Below are 23,777 nucleotides of genomic sequence, written 5' to 3'. Positions count from 1 at the left end.
AATTCATACCAATTGGGGGGGCGGGGGGCATTAACCGTGGGCAAAACGGTGTGTTCTAGCCAAGGGGACAAAATTCTGACACATTTTGACTGGATGCAGAATACCAGTACAGACATTCATAGTGAATCAACTGTCTCTAATATTCTATTTTATAGTATTATTCTACGGGTGCCCCAGCACTCTTGGGAAAATCTCGGATCCAATTTCATTGTGCATGTATAATGTTAAAAGACAGTATTGTTGGTATTTGTCAACTATTTTTTATATTTGTGAAATCTATTGGCTGGTTGATCCAGATCTTCTTTCTGACAATTATGTGTCTTACTCTGGATCGAAACAAGGAGTGATATCAGCCGATTATCGGCACTAGAATCTGTGCGATACCGCAGACAATGTAAACCCCAAAAAACGATAATACTGTTAATCAATTAACCATTTAACCAATCAGCACAAAGCAGCGTTGGCAATGTGCGGAAAGCCAACACATTGATTGAACGATTGATTGAACGATTTTTTGGTTAAAGGTAGCAGAATGTAAAGATAATCACGTGACTATATTTACAACCCCACCACTGCACACTGGCCACAGAGTCCAAGTTATGGTTATTATGTCATATGTGATAGCTATCTCTTGTGTCATGTCAGCGGCATGAGGCTTTAAACGTGGACAAACTACATGCAATCTATATGAAGTGTTAGTGTAAAAATCTATGTTTGTTCCAATGCCCAACATTATGTGACACATTTTAAAAGATTGTTTTAGTTTTAAAAGCATTTAAACAATTTTTTATTTATCCGAATGAGTTTTAGTCTCACGTAAATAAAATCTTCAATCTTCACCATTTAAGTGATTTTGACCGTTTTTTTTTGTAAGCAAAAAGCTTAGGCAGTGCACATCTTCCTTTACAGAAATGAATCCTGTTCACAGAACACCTTGTTGCCAACACTAATTCCGGAATTACTACGGCTGTATATTTGCACTGAGGAGTCCACGGTTTTGTGATCTTGCCGATTCTTTGATGCCTCGAAACTTCCAGGCCCGGGAACAAAACAACAGTCACCTCACGAAGGTTTTCTTAGGGGCCAATCCTCTAAAAATAGTTACAGTAATCTAAAATAAGTTCATCATAGCTTCTGATACAATTTGCTCGGTGATCTATTCTCTGAAAAGAAGCTCAGATCTGGGGCGACTATAAACACTTCAACCCTGTTCTAATCCAATCAAAATAATGTTTGTCCAAATTCTCCGCCACATCTTAACCAAGAGAGAGCTTATTTTTAGATGATCTATCTATTTTTGTCGCGTTTAATATTCGTTAGAGACTGTCTATCATTGACTGTGGACGATTTGTTGTTTACAGCGTCACCATTGTTGCCTTTGTCTTTGCTAAACGAAGAAAAGTGTATTATCGGCGGCTGTTAGCGAGGCCGTACATGTGTTCCTTACAGTACCCGTACAACTACCGCCGCTGTCTTTGTGACGCATTTTCCCCAGGCGGCATATTCTTTCGAACAAAAAACAAATGTTCTGCTTTTTTCGGGCCTTACAAGAACTCCACTCTACGTATTTCTTTCATCAAAAGCATGCTTGTGGGCGTAAGTAAACGCCCTTTGATTGTTAACTATCTAAATAACAGTGACCAATAATGAGGCACGTCTTCATTGACAGTATGATTCTCTGCAGCTTTGTGTTCAAGAAAACACGTTAATTGTCTCTTTGATTAATTCTCACGATAAAATACAGGGATACTATACCTTTGTATCGAGGGATAATAGGGGTGAAGAGTATATTGTACTTCAGTGTGTTTACAGAGCTGGGATCTGTCAAAGCTCACGACAGGATGATGATATTTTTAGAGGATCCGTGGAACACGGAATAGTTGCCATTTAAGCCTTTACTCTAACAAGTAAAATTTAAATTTATCGGAAGCGTTTAAACGTCAAATATTGCTTTAACCCTTATACAGAGAAGAACGTAAAGCTTTTTGGCCTTATTTGCTGCAAACCATTGTGGTGCCGTTTGGTTTTTGACATAGGTAACAATGGAACTTCTATAAACACGTTATCGAACCTCGGGAGAAGATTTCTATAAATGCCGCGAGATAAGTTGTCGCCCCTGCCTGAATGTCGATATCGTTTATTTGGGGGGAGCGGGGGTGGGGGGGGGGGGGGGGAGGATATATATATATACACAGGTACGTTAGCCGGACCTGTTCTAAGCCCCATTATTAGTTAACAACAAGTACCATCCTTCTGAAAGTTTCTCACTATTCAAAACTGAAGTTGTTAAGGGTTAAGATCAAAGTGCTGCAATGATGGCAGCAAATAAAAACAAAATACCTTTTGACTTCACGAAATTCCTGAATCGCTAGTGAGGCCATAATTCGAGCGCTTAACGTTCGGTTGCACATTCTCATCAAATGTAGCACGTTGTGATTCTATACTTACAGTTCAACCCACTGGAGGTGGGGGGACAACTTCGGTGGCCTAATGGTTAGAGCGTCCGCTTCGAAGTCGGGGGCCCCGATATCAAACCCGGGTCGGCTCATACCAATGACTTTAAAAATGGTATTTGTTGTTTGTCTCGCTTGACGCTCAGCTCGAGAGGATAGAGCAATGAAACATGACTGGTTGTTTCGGTTTCAGTATAATGTGACTAGATGGGGTGTCATGTAAGGTGTCTTCGGCATGATAATTCAGTGGCGGCAGCATGGACTCGCCGTGCCACAAGAAGACACAGAATACACACCTAATGAATCTTCGTCGTCATATAACGAATTCGACGAAAAACCCCAAGCATACATACATACATACTGAGAATCTGCACCAAACAAAAAGAAAAGCACCGGGATGGTCGTGATCGTTCGGCTGGCCATCTTGTGAAACGCCTCTTCAATCCACAGTAAGCTAGGGACGTTGTTCAAGTCGGGAGGAAGTTCAATAGAAACATGATTCACAAACACGTTACAGTTAGGTATTTAGTAGGATTGTCGTATGACACCAATAGCATGCATGCTCTACGCAGCGTTTTACATTCACTGCAACTGAATTTGCTAAAACAGGTAATTCAAGACGTATCCAATAACATACATAATTTTAATGATCCATCTCACCTTGTACGTCTATGTCAAGACATATTGTATTTGTATCTCCCTGTAACTATAATTAAAACTCAGCACGATCAACTCTTTCTGAAGATAAAGTATTCAGACAGAGGCCTTGATTTAATTAACCTACCACGCATCTTTAATGAACCTGAGGTTCGTAGTGTTGTGCCTAATTATTTTAATATCCAAGAGCCCCCTTGCATATCCTATGAGTATACAAAGCCTATCGTCTCAAAAATTTCAATTATTCCCAGGCCATCAAGGAGTTCGATTTGGCGACTTATACTTCTGGCGGCTATAACTGTGATTGTGAATCCTCAGTTTTCACCTACGACAAATGTAAACATATCTTGACTGGTGACTTTAATATTATTAAGAATCATGATGTTAGGAATTTCTTTGTGAGAGGTCCTAAGTATAGAGAAAAGAGAAATGTCAACATTAGATCTAACATAAAAAATATCATCTCGGCGTTTGAGGAATATGTTTAAAAAAGGTCAAAACAAGAGAAAGCGGATTCTTCGGTACGTAACGATTGACTTGAGATTGTCACAAAGAAAGTTAGTTTAGCTATACACCGTATAGACATTGATGCTCTACCTAAAGTTAAACAGGTTCTGAAGGATCCCACTGTGAAAGAAACACTCGCTGACCTTCTTACTAAATTTGTCATTACTGTAGCAGACAAGGCTCCTAATAATGTCCTCTTTATTTGCAAGAATTATTATTATCAAATTTTTGCTCAAGAGCTATGTACATCTACAACAACATGTACGCATTCTGCTACTACAAGTACTCTGGTGGAACTATTTAATAAACACAAAACCTTTCTTAAAGAAAGGCGCATAAATATACCTACTTGTCATGCAGAACTTTACTGGATTCCTAAAATGCATAAATCACCATACAAGGCTCGATTTATTGCGGGATCAAGAAGTTGTACCACTAAACTCTTGTCAATCCTACTTACGAGAGCGTTACAATAAGTAAAGTCATTTTGGAATAAGTACATTTGTAACAAAAAATTCAGGTGTCTACTGCATGTGGGTTCTTAACTCCCAACGTCTTACAGAAGAACTTGATGCTCATATGCATCGACCGCACAAAGACGCATCCACATGGGATTTCTCTACTCTCTATACTACAGTTCCTCACAAAGATCTTATTGAAAGAATATCGTCGTTAATTATCTGGGTATTTACTAAAACAGGTCACTGTTACATTAACGTCAGAAGCAATAAGGCTTTCTTTAGGTCTACTAATTATAAAGGTTACCAATCATGGGATGTTACATTATTTATTGAATTACTTCTCATTAATAACATCTATGTGAAATTCGGGGATACCATTTACCAACAGTACATAGGTATTCCAATGGGTACCAATTGTGCGCATCTTCTGGCAGACCTATACCTGTTTTCATATGAAATACGACTATATGCAGAAATTATTTAAAAGTAATATCTTTAAAGCTCGATCCTTTTCATTTACCAAGCGGTATATTGATGATCTACTGGCTTTAAATAACCCCCACATTGCTGAAGCGGTGAAGGAAATCTATCCGCCTTCACTGGATTTAATGGAGACAACAGATAGTCCTGATAGTACATCTTATTTGGATCTATATCTGTACAAAGACGAACAAGGTCTCCTTTCACGCCGCCTTTACGACAAAAGGGGTAATTAGGGATCCCGTTCTTCCCGAATGGGATCCCTATTGTAATCGTTCTGTTTTTTCTTCTTCTTCTTCTTCTTCCTATTATTATTATTATCATTATTATTTTTTCACCGACTTTATTAGCAAGGAAACTTCTACACCGTTCAACATAAAAGTCCCAAATTTTGCTCATATATTCTGGCGGTGAATATCTCGGGACAAATTCTCCATTTTTTTAGCTATGTCACGTGGTTCGGCCGCCATATTGAATTTTGTGTAATACTTTTAAAAATCTTCTTCTTAAGAACCAATCAACCGATTCTTTTCAAATTTGACATGCAACTAGAAGGTCATGAGTTATTTAAAGTTGGCAAAAATGGTTGACTTCCGGTCAAAATTCTGGAGGCTCGCCATTGATCGAATTTGTGACGTCACAAAAAGTTCTGAAATGTCAACTGTTCTCAACGTATTCTGATGTATCTTGAGCTGCTGATTCCGAATCTGCTTTTATTTTTTGCATATCTGTGTAACTTTTTGAGAAATAAGCAAAGAACTAAAAAAAGTTACGTAATTTCAATGACCTGTAACTCGAGAACTATGGAAGCTAGAAATGTGCCTTCTGTACCAAATTGTAGCCCAAGACTTGCTCTTTTGAACATTTTCTACGGATTTGAGCTCCAATTAATAGTTTTCTCGCTAGAAGCGTTTAAATGACAACACCGGTTTTTGTTTAGAAAAAGATGGGAATCCTATTGCTTTAACATGGAGCTAGATGGGGACTGGACTGGGTTTATAGTATTTGACCAGATGCTTTCGGCTACATTGTCCGTGATCTCCCGAAACCGTTGTACGATGCCATTCAGCTATACAGTACTCTATTAGATGGCGTAGAGATCTAACTACAACAGCAAATGATCATGTAAAAGTTAGCTTTGTTTTGTGCAGACCTTGTCCTCTTACTATACGTTAAACAGGCCAGGGTGATTGACAGATATGGACATGTGCCGTGGTCCAAGTGTTGACTTTCTAACAATGGCCGAGCTATCATTAGAGCAGTGAGTCTGTGCATGGCAGGTCGTGGATTGAGACGTGAAAGTACAAACTTGCTGTTACACTGGTCGTGTTTTTGCGTTATTTCTTACAAAAAGCGGGCTAAGTTTGCCAAGGAATAACCGTTTTTCACTGGGCATAGCGTAGCATCATAAAGCTCGCCGATCTATTCGCGGGAATGCAAATGACCGGCCGACTGCCTCAGTGACAAACGTTGTAAGTTCGCATGGAAACTTTGAAAGCCATGTACGTGGTTATGTGTTGATTTTCAACCGATAACTTATGCTCTCGTATGAAAGATATAAACGTAAAGAAAATGCGTATATAGTCTAGAAGTGAGAATTGCGACTGCCTTGGGAACTTCACGTGACACAAAATCGCTGCAGCTGTGGAGCTGAAAATGACTGAGTGCAAAGGGCTATATGGGTACTGTAGGGGTGCGGAAAATCGTTGAACTGTCATAATACATGTGGGAGTTGCAGGGCTTGAAAAATTGTCCAAAGGCCGATTGGCTATGTTTGGCACTTTGACGTCCCCATGTTATATGATGCATTTTAAATGCATTTGCGACTAGGATGAACACACGAACATTGTTAGCATGCTATCAGACGTATTTTGACGTCCTGATCATGAATCTGGACATATTTCTTGATGGCGACGTACAGTTTTGCCGCAAATTGCGATTAAAGCCCGAAAAATGCAATTTTTCACCATATTTGGAGGTCTGGTGAGAGAAAACCGTTACAGCTGTAAAGCTGAAAATCACTGAGTGCAAAGCGTTACACATGTAGTCTGTGTGTGCTAAAACTCTTTGATCTGTGTCAACAAACACAGGACATGCACGTTTTCAAAGAATGTCTTAAGGCAGATTTACCACATTCGGCACATTTACATAAACTTGCTGTTACAAGGGCCGTGTATTATTGGTTGAGGAAAACGTCTTCGATCCGATCCGGGATCCCAGCCTAAGATGTGCTATTGGCAGATCCATTCTAGTTTTACTTTTGATATTGTAAATTATCCATATTTGGATAGCAATATACCAAAGGGTCCTGCATGTGGCGTATACATATCTCGCCTTGTAGCATTTGTCAGATCTTGCGTAAAATTGTGATGACCTTAATCTGCGTCACAAGTTGTTAGGTCAGAAACTAATTTGTCAAGGATACTCCATCAAACGCCTTCATTCTAAGTTTCTCAAATTTTACAATGAGTATAACACTCTCGTTGGCTCTTATAGACAGGTCGTTCAGAATCTCTGGCGATCTGCATTGTGATCAGCCACATAGACAGCGCTGTTATCCTTATGTACATATCTATCGCGTACATGGTATTTAACAACATAGATGGCGCTGGTTGCCGAGTGTAACCGTCTATCTTCTAGACAGCTTTTATACAGACCATCATGTCATGTGTAACATCATATATGGCGCCTCTTGTAGTATGAGATCCTTACATATTAACGGGAAAGACGTAATCGTCCATAACTTTTGAATCATAATCTGTTCGGTTAAGGTTGGTAACGTTCGTCATTTTCGAACTATATCTAATACACCTTAACCTGGGGCTGGGGGCCGTAAAGGCAGCCATGCTCATTACATCTGCATGATGCCTTTATGACCAGTTGAACAGTTTATGAACAAGCGGAAATACCACAACTCACTGTTCTAGTTACGTGAGTATTCTTGGAAGGGCGATGGCATGAAGTCATCACATCGCTTCGTATCATCGTGCCATCGCTTCGCATCACCGTGCCATCGCCTCGTGCCATCGCCGGGTTCCATACTTGCAAGTATACCTTGAATAGGTGGGGTACCATGGTTGGTGTCGTCAGCATGGGGACCCAGTGATTCAACTCTGTAAATATGTTGGCACTAGGAAGGAACTGTTATACGAAGACACCCTAGTGATATGTGCGAAATAATGATTGAACCAGTTCGTAGATTCTCACGCTGTCAGCAGTCTAAAGTCCAATGGAAACCACTTGTCTTTCACCAATATGGGGAGTATACCTGTTCGTCACACGTGAACAAGTTCGCCGGTGGTTTACCCGGGGCCTCTGATTTTCTCCACCAATAAAACTAACCACATTTAGTGAACAATCAGTAACAACAATCAAATAAATAAATAAATAAATAATGACGGAGCCGATATTAAACTACAAGTAACCAAAGAAACAAAAACTAACAGCGAGAATAATGCTGCTTTCCGTCTATGATGGTGGAAGCAATGCCTATTGATTGAAATTTGTTATAATTCGTCTTTGTGGAAAGAAAGTGGCATCTAAGCTCTCTCAGATAGATGACCACCTCAGGGTGACTACTGATAAATTGGCAAAGGACACGGGGACAGTTCTTGGAGACATTTGTCTCCTATTGAACGACCACTCCAGACTCGTGGAAGAGTGTTCCACGATCTGCATCCAGAAGAGTGGACGGTTCGCCACTTGTGACGGCATCCTCTTCCTTGCAGATCTTGTTTGCTTGGCTGATAGGATATGTAACCGATCACCAACCCTGTCCATTTCGTAAAACTGTCCCCAAACTCAGGAAGTACGCACATCGTAAACATGATTCACATCGGCGATTCGAACACTTGATCGTTTCCACCACGTAAGAAAATCAATTCCAGCGGCAATGACAAAGGTTGTAGGTCTAGCTAGCTACAGCCGACCGAAGGACGACCGATTCGCCGTTCAATTAATGGGATATGGGAGTGTACGTGTTTAGTAGTGGTTGGTGTGTTTGTTGTGTTTGATGGATGGGAAATTTCCACGGGGGGCGACATGTTGAATGTCCGGCTCTCCTTGTGTATGAGTGTCTCAGATTGATTGAGCCACCTACTCCGTCTCACTAACCCCACAGAGCTTGTAGTGCTCCACACATTAAAGGACTTAATGCTATTGTCTCAATAATGCTATTGACAGCGTATTGATGAGTTAACGCCACGCAAAAAGCTATCAACCTGAATCGTATTTTTCCCATGCAGAACCCAGGCCAAAAACCGATTATGATTCCAGTACGTCATGTAGATATACAAAACAAAGTGTAACATACCACTCTCCGGCAGCACAGTACGCCTTTGCCCAGCCCAGCCTCAGGGAAGCGGTTGTGAAAGCTTATACTTTTCCATGCAGAGAAACTATTCCATTGTAATAATCTTTCAAAGGGTGGATAACTAGTTGATTTTGCATTTCAAGTACTATTTCATTACCATAGTCATTTGACCCATTTAGACAAACATCCGTTCGGCATTATAACGGATGCGTCGAAAAGTACAAGATGGGCCTTCACGGTTCACGACGTCTGAGATCGGAATGCTACTGCCAAACAACATAGAATCTTTCGATGTATCGTTTCAAACCTCCTTTTACCGGCACTTTTGTTACACTTGTGTATCTCTTCAAGGAACCCGCCATGACAGGTTCTCATCATGCAGTGTAAAACAGTTCATAGCATTCATTGTGTAAAGTGTATCAGCATCTACTTTATGCGATTGTTTTGTGATGGCCTTATGAGGACGTTTAACATATTGCAATTAACATCACTGTTTATTTTTTTTACGCTAGGAGACTTTTAATTTGTGGTTGTGTGTAAACTGATTGTGCTGTTCGACACATGAATCATTACTGAACTATTGAGGACAGTTATTTTGTTGCATCATTTATTTATCGATTTGATGGCTGTTTAACGTCGCCTTCACGAATATTTCGCAAGATAGACCACACACTTTAATGGTAATTTCACTGGTTGTCTGTGGCTTTTTCATAGCGATGGTCATTGAATTGGAACAATGCGCATGTCTTTTAACCCAGTTTAAGGAGATCATATAATGGACCAGTTCCGGCTCCGCATGAATGTGTTCCTGTCTTAGGAAATTCTTTAAAAAGGATGCATAGACGATTTAATAACCATGTGAATGATCGGAATTACAGCCAATCAACTTTAGAGGAAGTTCATAGATACAAGATTGCAAATGAACAATATGAACTTTTTGAAACTGGGGAATATTTGGCATGACCTATATATATATACAAAGCCATCTAGCGGATTGTTCCCCAGGGCTGCCAAACAACTGTGCTTCTGTAAGTACACATGATTGGTAGCTCTGCCTAAAACAAATCGGTTTAATATCCGAACCATTAAGAAACCCTTGACACGGGCACGAAATCTCAGACACAAAGCGGTGATATATTACCAAGGTCATCTGATATGAAGATAATATATGTTATAAAGGTTTGACGATACGGAAAGGTTGCAAAAGTTTTGTCTAATTGAATTTGGTTAAGTTTGAGTGACTTGTACGTCTTCTTCTCTGTTCGCAGATTTGTGACAGAATCGTGGAGAAGAGGAACGGAGGAACGAAGCGCCAAATGAATCGCTGGCCGAGTCGTTGGCACCAATCACTGTAGAACAGACAGCTAGGTCGCGGATTCATGGCAGGTACATTATAAAGCCCATCGATCGACCCGCTTGCCTCACAGCTGTGATTCCAGAGAGAAAACCAATGCCAAAGTCATAGAAAAACGGTTTATTACGCACAGCTTGCCCACTTTTACCTTGGCAGCCGGGAGGGACGTGATGCGGTTGCCGGCAGGGTCACAGGACACCGTTGCAGAAGAGTTTTGAGCGCTACACCACCCAAAGTACAGCACCTCGCCCCAAGGGCATCTGGACAGGGGGCAGGAGAACAATGACCATGAATCTACTGGGGAACCAATCGGTGGAGGAAGACGGTGAGTTTCGGGACTTTTACCTGGAGGCTCAATTCATTACGGGCCTCATACTTTACCCCATTACTTGCCTCATAGGATTAGCAGGCAATACGCTCAGTATAATTGTTATGAGCCAACACCAGATGAAATCATCTACGAACATCTACTTGATGGCTCTTGCAATTTCAGATTGCATCAAAGTGTTCAGCGATCTCCTTTACTTCATGGTGATTTTGTTGAAAGAAGTCAATCGACCTGTGGGGAATAGAGCATATGGTTTTCTTTACCCATACATGCATTACATCTTTAATGCCTCTCTCTGTATCTCCGCCTGGCTGGTAGTGTCTGTGGCCGTGGAGAGGTATGTGTATGTGTGTCACCCCACACGCGTTAAGACCTTCTGTACAATTCCCCGGGCACGGACCGTATCTACCTCGGTGTTTGTCATCATGAGTTTACTAACTATTCCTTACGCAATGCGATACAGGACAGTGGAAAACTATGACGCCGCCAAACAGGATTTTATTTACGACGTAAACTTGACGACTTTGTGGCAGAATCAAACCTTTTCCACAGCCTATATATGGCTTCACAACTTACTGCGGTCTATCATACCTTTAATAGTACTCATCATCCTCAATACCTGTATAATTTACGGCCTAAGGCGCTGCCGATTAACACGTAAGCGAATCTCGAGCCGTCATCGCGTCACCATCATGCTCATCTTTATTATCGTTGTCTTTCTTGTGTGCATTACTCCTGACGCCATCATGTCCACTTTTTTTGGCTTTGGCTATTACGAAGAGAACTATTTGGCGCGTGGAATACGTGAAATCACCGACTTCTTGTTGTTAATCAATGCCGCCACGAACTTTGTGCTCTATTGCATCTTCAACACTATCTTTTGGTGCAATTTTAAAGCCTTATTTGTTAACCCTTGTAAGCAGGAAAAGAGACCTATGCAGTTTGAAGATTCTGCCTACAGGAAAATGTCCGCAACCGGACGAGGGTCGTTCTGTACCACTCGTAAAGGATCAGAGAAAGGAGACCCTGTGTGAACGCCACGGGGCTCATTCCAAATTTCCAACTTCAATGTGCCTATCTTTACAGTGGAGTTGTTTCACGCTGAAAAGCCGAGGTGACAGAACCGTGTGTTTGAGATTTCTATACTGATTTACGGGAGCTGTTTATCAAAGGACATGGTGCTCTTACTGGTTTAAAAGGTGATGTGTTGTATTTTGACAGTAAAACTCGTGCGTTCGCAAATTTTTGGGAGTTATTTTTTCTTGTGACAGAAAAATCCCTTTTCATAACAAACCAAATTAGATTTCACTTCTGGATTGCTCTGACCTTTCAGAGCATTCTTCATTAAATGACAGAGCGTTTTTTCTTTGTGATATCAAAGCTGTCAAAAGCATTGAAGAACATCCGGTAAAAAATTGTGCGTTGTATGCAGGTTTGACCCCACCGACATTCCCACTTTTCCCGCGATGAAAATTGATAACCTATTTTAGGCCGGATACAAGCCTATTATGTATCATTTACCTGATTGGTTTTAGCACCACACACGCCATACTTTGATTATATGGAAACAGCTATACGGCATGTTTTGATCTTTTCCCTGCAGGTAAAAAAGAATCCAGACAACAATTCCCCCCCCCCCCCACCCCCCCAGGACTGTACCGTTTACATTAAAGTGAAGTGTAACTGTTCATTACACGGCAGGTTCGCCCTACGCTTGGGAACACTGGTTTACGATACTCGTCCCCAGCACAACAGATCTTACCCTTGCAGTTGTTCGTCATTTAGGGATCGTGTTATTACCACGTTTGTCCAGGTTTGTTCACCATTGTCCACTGTATTGATGAACTTTTCTTATTGTTCTTTAACGTCGTTTTCAAGAACTCTTCGCACATATAATGGCGGTCAACTTTGTGAGTGGAGGAAATCGTAGTACATGCATGCTTGGGGTAGGCCAACGGCCAACTTTCAAATGTTTTCAAATGTTTTAAAAACCGGTTAGTTTCACTAAGAGCCCACGAACATGTAAGAGGCGGAATCCTTAAATTCTCTGTCCAAGGATTGAACCCATACCGCGTATGTCCTAGGGGCTGAAAGACAATCCCCCGGACGACTGAATCACCATCCGCTCCAGTTCGTAAATTGAACTGCGTGTACATTTACGGGGGGTAATCACTTTCTGTCCCTGAGAAAAACTATTAAAGCGTTACTCCAGTTCGCAGTAAACCCACGGATTATTTTTTAAATTTTATGTAGAAAGTGCAAGACTTTCTAAACCGAAAAGAGCTGGTACCATGAATATTTCAAAAAGAGTCACGATGTATAGCACCATTTAATGAGAATATCTGAGATATTATAGCCCCAAAACAAAATATTTCGTATGTGTCTGATTTAACGTTTACATATTACTGGTAAGGCACTGATCGGGATAGATATGATATTCAAGTTAGAATATTTCGATGGAATAACTTTAAAGGCTTTAGAAAGCATTTGATAGCATCGATTTGAAGCTATGCATGATGTATTTAAAATAGAAGTGAAAATGTTTCCTTCCATACGATCCTTTAAGACTTGCGAAAAGAACCTTCATGTATTACAGTATTGAAGTAAAGATTATCTCGAAAATTTAACCCTTATTTAAAACGCAAAGGTGTGTGAACTGGAGAAGCTGTTTAACCTATTATAGACAGCTTCGGCCAGTGGCTACCTTTCCAGGGATCCCATTATCTGCTCAAAGCTATTCCATTCCATTTGGCTGATTACTTGTCTTCTACAGATGACCTTTACAAATAGCGTACCGTTTATAACTTGATGCAATGAAATTCCATACTTCGGTTTTCTTCGAAATTCTTCTATTTAAGATAAACTGAAACATGAAATCACAATGTATGGACTACAATCTTTTATCGGCATTGTAATACTAGGCCTAAGCTATTCATTTTGCTAAGGCAGACAGTTCTGTGCGCGGCGTTCAGCACAAGTCCATCGATCAAAAAGGGAGTCCAGAAAAACTATAAAATGGATGTGGCAATCACAGCAGACACAGCTCATTTATTAGCCAGTGCCATTTTTCAAATGTTTTTCAGCTTAGAGGTAAAACATTCCAGATTACCCATGAAAACGGAATTTGACATTTAGCTGATGGCTGAGAAGAAACCTATTAGAATGGAATTTCCATTATGTGATATCACAAATTGATAAACGGCGGGGTTTACTGAGAAGCAGGTGTTCCTTGATAATGGAACATTACTGATCCACACCCCACTGGCGTATAAATGTGGCCATTATTTCTATTCTTTTCTTCTGTTCATGAGTTTCTATGGAATTCCTAACATACAACTCATTTGGACAGCGTAACTTTGGTTTATTCCCAAAACAATCCGTTTACCGATGACAAGGGCAAAAGAGGATAAATCTTTCACCTCAAACAAGAGTTTTCTAATTTACGACTGGTGATATATGTGGTGTTAGCACAGTTCCAAAAAGCATGGCAGACAAGCCAAATACTGTAATCAGTCCTCTTTTCCCGTTTTTTTCCGTAATGTTACCCTGAAGTCACAACATTACCATTAGAATGGGTAAGTAAATCTATTTGACATCAAGGGCAATGGTCATGGTTTACATATCTTCACGTAAATCCTTACAAGAATAAAAAACACTATGGTTCCAGACCAGGAACTAAGAAAGATTCTTGCAAAAATGGCGGTGGTGCCAAACAGTCTTTGTAGGAATTGCATAAGGTTCCCGCAGAATATTGAAAACGTGCAGTGCCATAAGATCTGACCAGAATCTAGGTAAAGAATCCAGCAAAATACTGAAACTGTTAGCGCCATAAGATCTTACTAAAATCTAAGTGTATTTCCTGCAGAACACTGTAAGCTAGTAGTGTTAGAAGAACTGACCAAACTGTACTAAACATTCCTGCAGAACACTGTAAGCCAGTAGTGTAATAAGATCTGACCAAACTGTACTAAACATTCCTGCAGAACACTGTAAACCAGTAGTGTTATAAGATCTGACCAAACTGTACTAAACATTCCTGCAGAACGCTGTAAACCAGTAGTGTAATAAGATCTGACCAAACTGTACTAAACATTCCTGCAGAACACTGTAAACCAGTAGTGTTATAAGATCTGACCAAACTGTACTAAACGTTCCTGTAGAACTGTGGAAACGGATAGTGCTATAAAAGCTGATCAGAATTCATGTAGGGTCAAAACCAATATTGCCGAAAAACTATTCAAGCAAGCAAGACTCGGTCTCAGCACTTAAAACGGGTAGTGTCTTATAAGTAAAATTCCCATCAGATTAATAAGTCTGAAAAGTGTCATAAGATGTTATAGGAAGAAGAAAAAAAAAACACGAAACGGTCAGTTTCTCAAACCCATAGATTTAACAGTAGCGGTGACTAATGCACTGGTAAGACGATAGCAACCTTGGTCTGGCAAATGTTTCCTCGAGAACAGACAATAGTTCCATATGGTACATGTAGTATAAATCACATGTAGAAAGACGACAGGACAAAGACTAACTGAGAGGGAATGTACCCATTATGCCATTAACTCTTGTCCGAAAGGAAATGTCTACTTGGTAGACACTGTCATTTGACAGGATCCTTGGCGATTTTAACTCCCGCTCGTCATTAGACGGTCAGACGAAATGAAGACTGTTCAACACAGTGTCCAGTCCGTGATCAAGTGGAGTAGGCAGACGGCGGACATGAGACTTGGCTACATTCCAAGAATACATCTAGACTCCGCAATGGCCAATTAGACGGCCATCTTAGTCAACTTTCAAAGAGGACACGATCGAATTCTTTGAGAATGTCCCATAACTACATGAATCTGAGAGACAGGGACAGATTCATACCAAGATCATCGGCGTCAGTCGCGTGGCACCAGAACATTTTGGATATTTCCAATCATCCATTTCGTGAAAACGTTGTATTTCATGAAAAACGACTGGCTTTCTTACCTACTCCGGTAATAGTTGAACGATTGACTGGTATTTAATGACCTGAAGAACCGGGGAAGACGGTATATCTCCAAAGTTCCCTCTCCAAGGCTGGGATTAAATCGACAAAGTATTTCCGAGGATTTGAAAGAGAGCCTGGCCCTTCAAAATGAGAGTAAATATCGATAGTGGTCAAATGAATATAAAATTTCCTTGATTCACTGAGCACTTTTGACAGTTTTTCCACCTGTGTTTCATTGTCTCAAACATCTATTAAACTATAGACAACCATTATTCAACTTTCGGGACACAGCTCTAAACTTTTATGATGGACACACATTTCTTTTATTTCTCACGTGAATGCTTTCGCGTGTATGTACTGATGCGTGTGACTTATAATGCTGTGGATGAGGTAGCACGGGGCTGATTTACACGCGCTGTCTGATTCTCATTATGCATTGGAGGATCCAGAAACAATTCCCCAAGCTGCTTTAACTAATCAAGCTTGAAAACGAATTAAGCTGTGCCTAATGCTTTTGAAACCCCAAAAAACAAGCAAACAAAAAAGCATATCTTGGGAGGTTAAATAAATGTTTGAATTTTCCGAATGCGACGGCAACAACTTAATTTTATTTTATTTTTTTTTTGGATTTTATGCGTTGTATACCGTGTTGTAGAATATTTCACCGATACGACTTATGGTGTGAGGAAACCGGACTGTGCCCAGGGGAACCCCACGAAAACCGTAGGTTGTTGGCAGACCTTCCCACGTTAGGTCGGAGGAAACCAGCACGAAACAACTTAATTAAGCAGCTTTTAAAATATGATCTTTACAGCGATTATGAAATGTCCGGATAGTAAATACTCAGATCAAAAGGATTTATATTAATAAAGCAGATAACGTCTTGCAACGTCCTTTGTGGTAGAGCGGCTTATTGGCTTTCACCAAAAGACCACTACAGCCCTTCATCAGTCAGGCAGCAAGTTCAAATTCCGATTCCGGCGGTTCAGCATTGAGTGTCCGGCGTAAAACGTGCAGTAATAAAGCAAATGTATTACTGCACTATATTATAGTAAAAGACCTACATAATTCTGAAGGTGGTATCCGTGGCTCAGTTGGTTAGCGTGCTAGCGCAGCGTAATAACCCAGAAGCCTCTCACCAATGCGGTGAGGTCAAGACCAGCACATGCTGGCTTCCTCTCCGGCCGTACGTGGGAAGGTCTGCAGCAACCTGCGAATGGTCGTGGGTTTCCCCCGTGCTACGCCCGGTTTCCTCCCATGACAATGCTGGCCGCCGTCGTATAAGTGAAATGTTCTTGAGTACGGCGTAAAACACTAATCAAATAAATAAATAATTCTAAAGTGGCGAAGACTTTATTGCCGGTGGTACGTGTATGTTTGCCAAACCTACTTTCCTATAGGCTTTGCACTGAGCATCCTGTTCACGAGGGAGGCCACTTATAGAAATCATATTATACAGACATATTAACCAACAAAGCGGGCACTTTGTCAACTCACGGCAATATTCTATGATTTCCACAGGCTTTGCCTGGTATGTCACATGTTGTTATGAACTTAGTATCACAAATCTGTCATCCTCACTGTGAACTGTTTGCTCATTCATCCGTCAAGAATTACGGCCTGTGTATATGGCCCCGTATAGATGGGTCATTCTTCTTCATGCGAAACACGTAGCCCCGAATTTTACGGATGAAATCTTCCGTAAGTCAAAATAGAGTTATTTATTTATACAAGACGAGAAAAAAATCATCAACGACAACAGGTTTGGAATAACGTTGTTGTTTAATGACGTCACAAAACTTGGCCTATTCAATATAGTAATTAGTGAAAATCTATCAACACATCTACCTGTGAAATATGTTCTCGAGCAGATTTTCTTTATGTCCGTGAAACTTAACCCAATGAAGTCCAGTTTTATGGACATTCCAGACACGTTACCATCAAAATCGGTTTGCATTTTCGGAAGTTCTGGGTTTCATCAGCATGTATGAATGTCAACCATCGCCACATGAATATGGACAATACTTATAGATTTATGAAAATAATCAGTTTTATCTGTCCAGTTGCTCACCTTTTGAAACACACCGGGTTTGAAAATAAGCAAATGTGATTCTCTTTACACTTCCTCATTACACTTTGACGTCTGTATTTAATGCCATGAATGTTCTGTCTGCCTCTGCAGATATTGTCGGATTTAGAACAACACAGAAAATCATTTCTTGAAGGATTTCATACAAGTTCAGATAACTTTATGTTATATTTGGCAAGACATGGAAGCAAGAAATCCCGAAGATAAAATTGCAACGTTCCCAAGCACGAATATCATTTGTTCTGGAAATCTCTTCGATTATATTACTTAAAGCAATGTTAGACGTCCTTACGGTTGATGACAGTACCCACCAGCACTGCTTAGTCGAGCTTGTTCGGGATATTCATCATCTTTCGTCCAGTATCCTCCGCTAAATGGAAGGGGTGCCTAGAAGAAATTTGATCGTAAAGAAAAACGCGGCCAAAGATATCCAAACAGAAAAGGACTAGACATTTCATCATCACGGTCACCGACAAGAAGACATTTGCATTAAATCTCTGATTTACTATTTTTGTGTTTGTGCTTGAATGACAGTTTAAGCCCTGTATCTGATAATGTGGTTTGATAGACAGTGTGCAATTGTCATTTAGGGTAACTAATGATCAAACAGCATCTGTGTGCAAGGATCGTTAATCAAAGGTTCTCCCAGACCATAATCTTGTCATGAGATGTAATATCGATCTCGCGAGAATCTGCATATCGCCGTCACATTATCTTTTAAACTTAAACTAAAGGATGATGGCCAGAATACTTGTGTGGAGTGTCACCTTAATCCCACTAAAACTGATGAAAGCACATTTAATATGATGTCTATGAATACTGCTGTCTGTGTTAAGCACTAAAATATTAGAGTTTCCTTTTAATAGTTGCCACAAACAGATGGCGTGACAGATCGTTGAGTATACCAAACACATCAACTCGGTTCTTACAGGTAATCTCAAACTTAGACAACAGGAATCTTTTTTATATCAGAATAAACGCGGATAAAAATCCATCTTTTAAAAACAATAATCTGTAGATCGCTTTGGGGGGAAATGCCTTGAAACACAGTTCAAGGCTGTTTTGCAGTTCCAACTTAACCCCCTTATGGCTGACCGAGCGTGAAATCCTCCAGAGCACTCTCCAGGGATCTGCTTCATACCGTCGTTCCAACAAGACAAGACAATGGTGTGTGGAGATATTTTTTTGTTGGCCATGTTAACCATGTGTGTTGGCGATACCCGAAACAAGACCGACGACACCGAAAGCATGAACCATACTGTCCATGAATTCAGAATGAGAGAACTCTTCCCAGGAAACCAAGGTTCTAGTCTCTGTCTTCAGATGACACATGGCTGAAGCTGAGAGGGTGTAAAGCATGATTTGAACCATTTAAAGTGTTCCTTTTAAAGCTACGTTTTAGGAGAAATTGGCTTAAGTGCATGCCAGTACAAGGAATCCAAAAAGCAGCACAAAAGATTGATATTGATTTTTTAATAATTAAAGAAATACTGTTATAATGAGATATAATCACTGTTTCCTTGACACTATAAATACCTCATAATGTAAAAGAATAATTTCTTCCGCCTTCGAAAAAAATACGGTAATAATAGCGAATAGAGTAGATTTTAAACTTAAGAAATGAAACTGCAATGTTTAATGTGTTAAATTAAGAAGGGATTCCATGTACGTCGTCTGGGGCTGATTTTGATGGATAAACAATTTACTGCTCACTTCCGTATTCCGCAGAAAAAAACATCGATCTTAGAAAGTTTTGAAAAATGCGTCGTTTGTACCGGATTGATCAAATTTACGAACGTTTAGAAACACAGTCAATGGCATTTATGTCAGTTGTGCCAGCTTCCTTGCACGAAGAAGTCAGGCGAGCATGATCACAAAACAACCTAATGGACTATGGAGATTTTCTACTGACCAGTCTGCATAGTAAGGGTCGTTTGCTGGAATGATAATGAGAATACGAAATATGATAGGACTCGTGCCATTTCGTATAGGACGGGTAATGTTTCTCTATAGCATTGACCCGATTCTAAATGCAACGCCTGGCTCCTCTGTTCTAGTCTCTCTCTATTAACCATTCTACGCAGGTGATATTGTGTAGACTTTACCGATTCACTATAGTAACCAGAAAGAATCCATGAAATTACATGTAATTTTTACCGGCCGGTGCACAGTTTCCATTCACATTAACAAAAACTGATTTGGCTCAATGATCTCAGCGATGTGAAACTTAAAACAACGCAAAACAACAATCCGACACGCATCCAGAGGATACAAGTCTTCCATGAACGATAGTGTTTGGAAGGGGATGAAAACATATATAATGCAGAAAGGATACCTTGAACATTCTGAAAGTGTCCACTACAAAATCTTCGAGCTTCCCTTACTCACTGCAGGAGGAGCTGATTACAGAGAATTGAACCCCATCGGGGAAATCCATGCCAAAAGTCAAGAAATCAGTATCGTGTCAAGTAAAAACTTGAGTAGCATAAGCTTTCCACACTTAATCTGTGACTTGCATAATCTTTCCTGTCTTAATATGTGACTTTCATGAGCTTTCTTGTCTTGATGTAACTCTCATAATCATTCATATCTTAATCTGTGACTTTGCTGCCTAAATATGTGACTTTCATGAGCACCCCTCGTATTTCACCGGTTAAATGAGACCATTTGCCAGCCATCACACTGTCGTCCCTTCTCTTGGTTTTCTGTCTATGTTGTGCGTCTAAATTTTACTGTATTACTGCAATTATTTAAACTAATTTTGCTTAAGCCATAATGCTAAAGGGGGTGTAATTTGCTTATGTTTTGGCATTTATTTGAACAGCTAGAATAAAACTGTAACTGAGGTAAAGTAGCAAGAGGCCGTATTTCACCGGCTACAAGCCAGCTATCATTCCGTCGTCGCTGCTCTGGTTTTTCAATCTGTGTTGACGTCCAAGTTATATTCCTTACTTTTTGTACGAGTTGAATAAACAAAAAATTTACTCAGTGTAAAAAACAGTTAGATGTACATATAAACCCAGACTGACACACATTATAGCCAAACTCCCAATGTGTACTGGACGGAAACAATAACAAAATAAATTTGCGGCAGCAGTTTTAAATATGTTAGCTTAGGTTCCTGCTACACACTACAAAAGGATCATTGTGTCAAAACATTTATCATTTGATGTACCACTTGTACTGAAAAAAGAGTGTTAAACTAAAGACAAACACAATCAGAGTTAAAGGAAACCCAACCGATTTCATTGACTCAAAATAAATTATTAACTAGTACTCACATTAACATCGTAACAGGATACCTTTCCTCCTCTCTACGGTTTCTTATCATACCGAGCTCACAATGACTCTAATAGCATTTTAATGACAAAGACATGCTGTTAAAAGAATCTCCATAACTATGGTTGAACAATGAAACAACGCAGTACTTGTGATTGCACAGCTATGTGTCAACAAAAATTTCTAAAAAAAATATATACAAAATATAAACTCAAGTTATACACAGCAACAAGTGTTAAAAAGTAGAAATTTCACCACGAAGTGTGAAATAACCAAAATGTGCACTAATCATTTCCTGCGCAGAAAAACTCTTAATGAGACAGTCTCCGAGTCATTCCTTTTTTTTGACATGGTCCACACTTTACATGCGTGGTATTTCTGTTTCAATTATTAAGACATCTTTCTTCAACTTCACTGTTACGAAACAAACACAAAGGAAGAAGAAAAAGAATGTGACAGACATTTGCAAAGCCCGATCTGCTGGCCTAAAGGCAGATCATTTTGGTGATGAGACAAAGATGCTGAGTGATGTGAGATGACTGACCACAGATGACATTTACTGTACACAACATTTGGATTTCACTCATCAGTTAATGAAGTACACACATCACATGAACAGAACTGTTGTGTGGTTTGAAATGATGATTTCTTCTCATTCACAGCAATTCATCATAAGCCCTCGAGTCGGTTTTTGACAGCATTTCCACCACTTCCAAACTCTCTGAATCCAGCTCTTTAATAAGAAGGAGAATAGCCTGTAAAATATGAGTTGCAAATGAAGAAATAGATAGCATTGACCTTACTTTCTGCTCTTATTTTCTGGATTCTTTTGGTCTAGCAGACAAGAGAAATGGTAACAAGCACACAAAGACGAAACGTATGCAAAAAATTACTTTTGTCTGTGAAATAAGAAAACAGTTTTCGATACTCGCTTCAAAATCAAAAGCAGAGATGTCAAACAAACTCAAAAATCAAAAGTCAAACAAAGCACACAAATACATGGTTATTTCACAATGATGCCAGAAATATGACAGAGACTTAGGCTAAATTACAAACTTGAGGAATCTTGGCTCATGGCGAGCCTGTCATGTTGTAAGATGTTGTTAGTGTTGCTGTCTAACGACGTTAATCAGAAGAACGTTCTGAGAAAACATCTGATTGATAACAAAGACAGAGGAGTGAATTCCTGTCCTACAGCCACAAATGCATAACTAACAGGGTAAATTTCAAATCTCAGCCAAGATCACACATAAAGACCCTCAAGTATGAAGAGTGACAAAACTTTACTGAGTCACCTTTCCCATAAATTTGAGCTGTAAGTCGATCAAAGATAAAGGATAAAGTATTCCCGGAAACTGAATATGTGAAGCATCCTATTGGTTTTACGGCTGTAAAATGTTATATGTATTTCAGTCATCCACAGATTTAATGTGTATGTTTGGGTATAATTCTATCGTAAGAAAATCTATGGCACTCTGCTTTGTGAGTGTATCTAATTCCGCTTAACCTGGCGCAAGAGACGGTATATTTATCGCGTTGAATTAGATCGCCATGTTGGATATATGAACAGTTGCAGTCAAAGCGCATCTGAGACACATATTTTATTATCGACAACTTTTATACTAGCATGGTATACACGATTGGAATGTTCATTTTACTTACCTAGAACATACCTTGCGTCTTTTCAATACCATGGAAAAGTGATGACTGTCTTTTCATGTTTCCGACCTAATTTCGTACTCTTTATACTTTCTTAGATCTTTGCTGGTGTGCCGGTAAACGTCGTTTTGGGAGTTGACCTTGCAATTATTAACCTGGAGCGTCCATATTGGCTGACAGCTGATATGCGGATGTCGACTCATAAATTCTAATATGTTTTCGGTTGAAGTAAAGTAGAACGAGCTTACATTCCTTAACCAGCTTGATTGAATATAATTAAATTCCTCCAAATTTGCGATGAATTTATAAGTGATAGGCATGTAGCAGGCTGTCAACAAGAGAGCTGTCATTCTTATCTATCCCGTCCCGTCCTCCCGTCAATCTCTAGGAGTTGGACACGTGATTTCTATGAACTTAGTGTAACAAATCTATGATCCTCACTATGAACTGTTTTCTTCATCCGTCGAAGCGGATTGTCTCCAGAAGGAATTTTTATATACATTACAGCTCATCCATGTTCATACGATTCCCGTAACCTACGATTTTATGAATGAAACCTCCAGCCAAAATAGGGCTATTTATTTCATAAGACCAGAGTGCCGCATGTTGAGATATCAAACATTGACAAACAGTGCCAAGCGATAACAGGAATATGGACGACACTTATAAATTGATGAACTGTTCAGGTTTAACTATCCACTTGCTCATATTTTAAGTTTAAATCTAATCTAAGTTTTAATCTAAGTTTAAAAATCAATTTATATTTCTCTCTTTACTGCCTCTCATAACAGACGCATAGTATTTGTTTTTTCACTTTGGCGTCCATATTTAGTACCGTGAATATTTTGTCTGCCTCTACGGATATTGTCGGAATTAGAACCGACAGAAAATCATTTCCAGAACGATTTCTTCGAATTTTAGAGCCTCGTGAAAATTTAGGTTATATCTGGAAAGACTGGTAAGTAAGAAATCCCGAAGATAACGTTCCCAATCACGAATGTCATTTGTTCCGGGAATCCCTTGAATTACGTTACTTAAGCCAGTATTAGACGCCCAGGAGGTTGGTCACAGCACCGACCAACACTGATCAGGCGAGTTTGGTCAGGATACAGATCAGCTTTCGTCCCATATCTTCCGCTAAATGAGTATCTTTGGGTTGCCTAGAAGATATTTGAACGGAAAGAAAAACATGACTAAAGATATCCAAAGTGAATAGATCCAGAGAT

General features: G+C 39.8%; 1 protein-coding gene across 2 annotated transcripts in view; it reads left to right on the top strand.

Annotated features, from left to right (window-relative positions):
• The window catches only part of LOC135461502 (probable G-protein coupled receptor 139), a 33,101-nt gene extending 21,414 nt beyond the window's left edge, over positions 1–11,687 (top strand). For both annotated transcript variants that reach the window (XM_064738633.1, XM_064738632.1), the window contains exon 2: positions 10,139–11,687. In XM_064738633.1, coding sequence (XP_064594703.1) covers positions 10,507–11,586 — 1,080 coding nt within the window. In that variant the 5' untranslated portion in view covers positions 10,139–10,506 and the 3' untranslated portion in view covers positions 11,587–11,687. The remainder of the gene's footprint in view (positions 1–10,138) is intronic.
• The last annotated feature ends 12,090 nt before the right edge of the window (positions 11,688–23,777 follow it).

Source organism: Liolophura sinensis, chromosome 1 (assembly GCF_032854445.1).
Source record: "Liolophura sinensis isolate JHLJ2023 chromosome 1, CUHK_Ljap_v2, whole genome shotgun sequence".
In the NCBI taxonomy this organism is placed as follows: Eukaryota; Metazoa; Mollusca; class Polyplacophora; order Chitonida; family Chitonidae; genus Liolophura; species Liolophura sinensis.
This window is presented reverse-complemented; position numbering and strand designations above follow the sequence as displayed.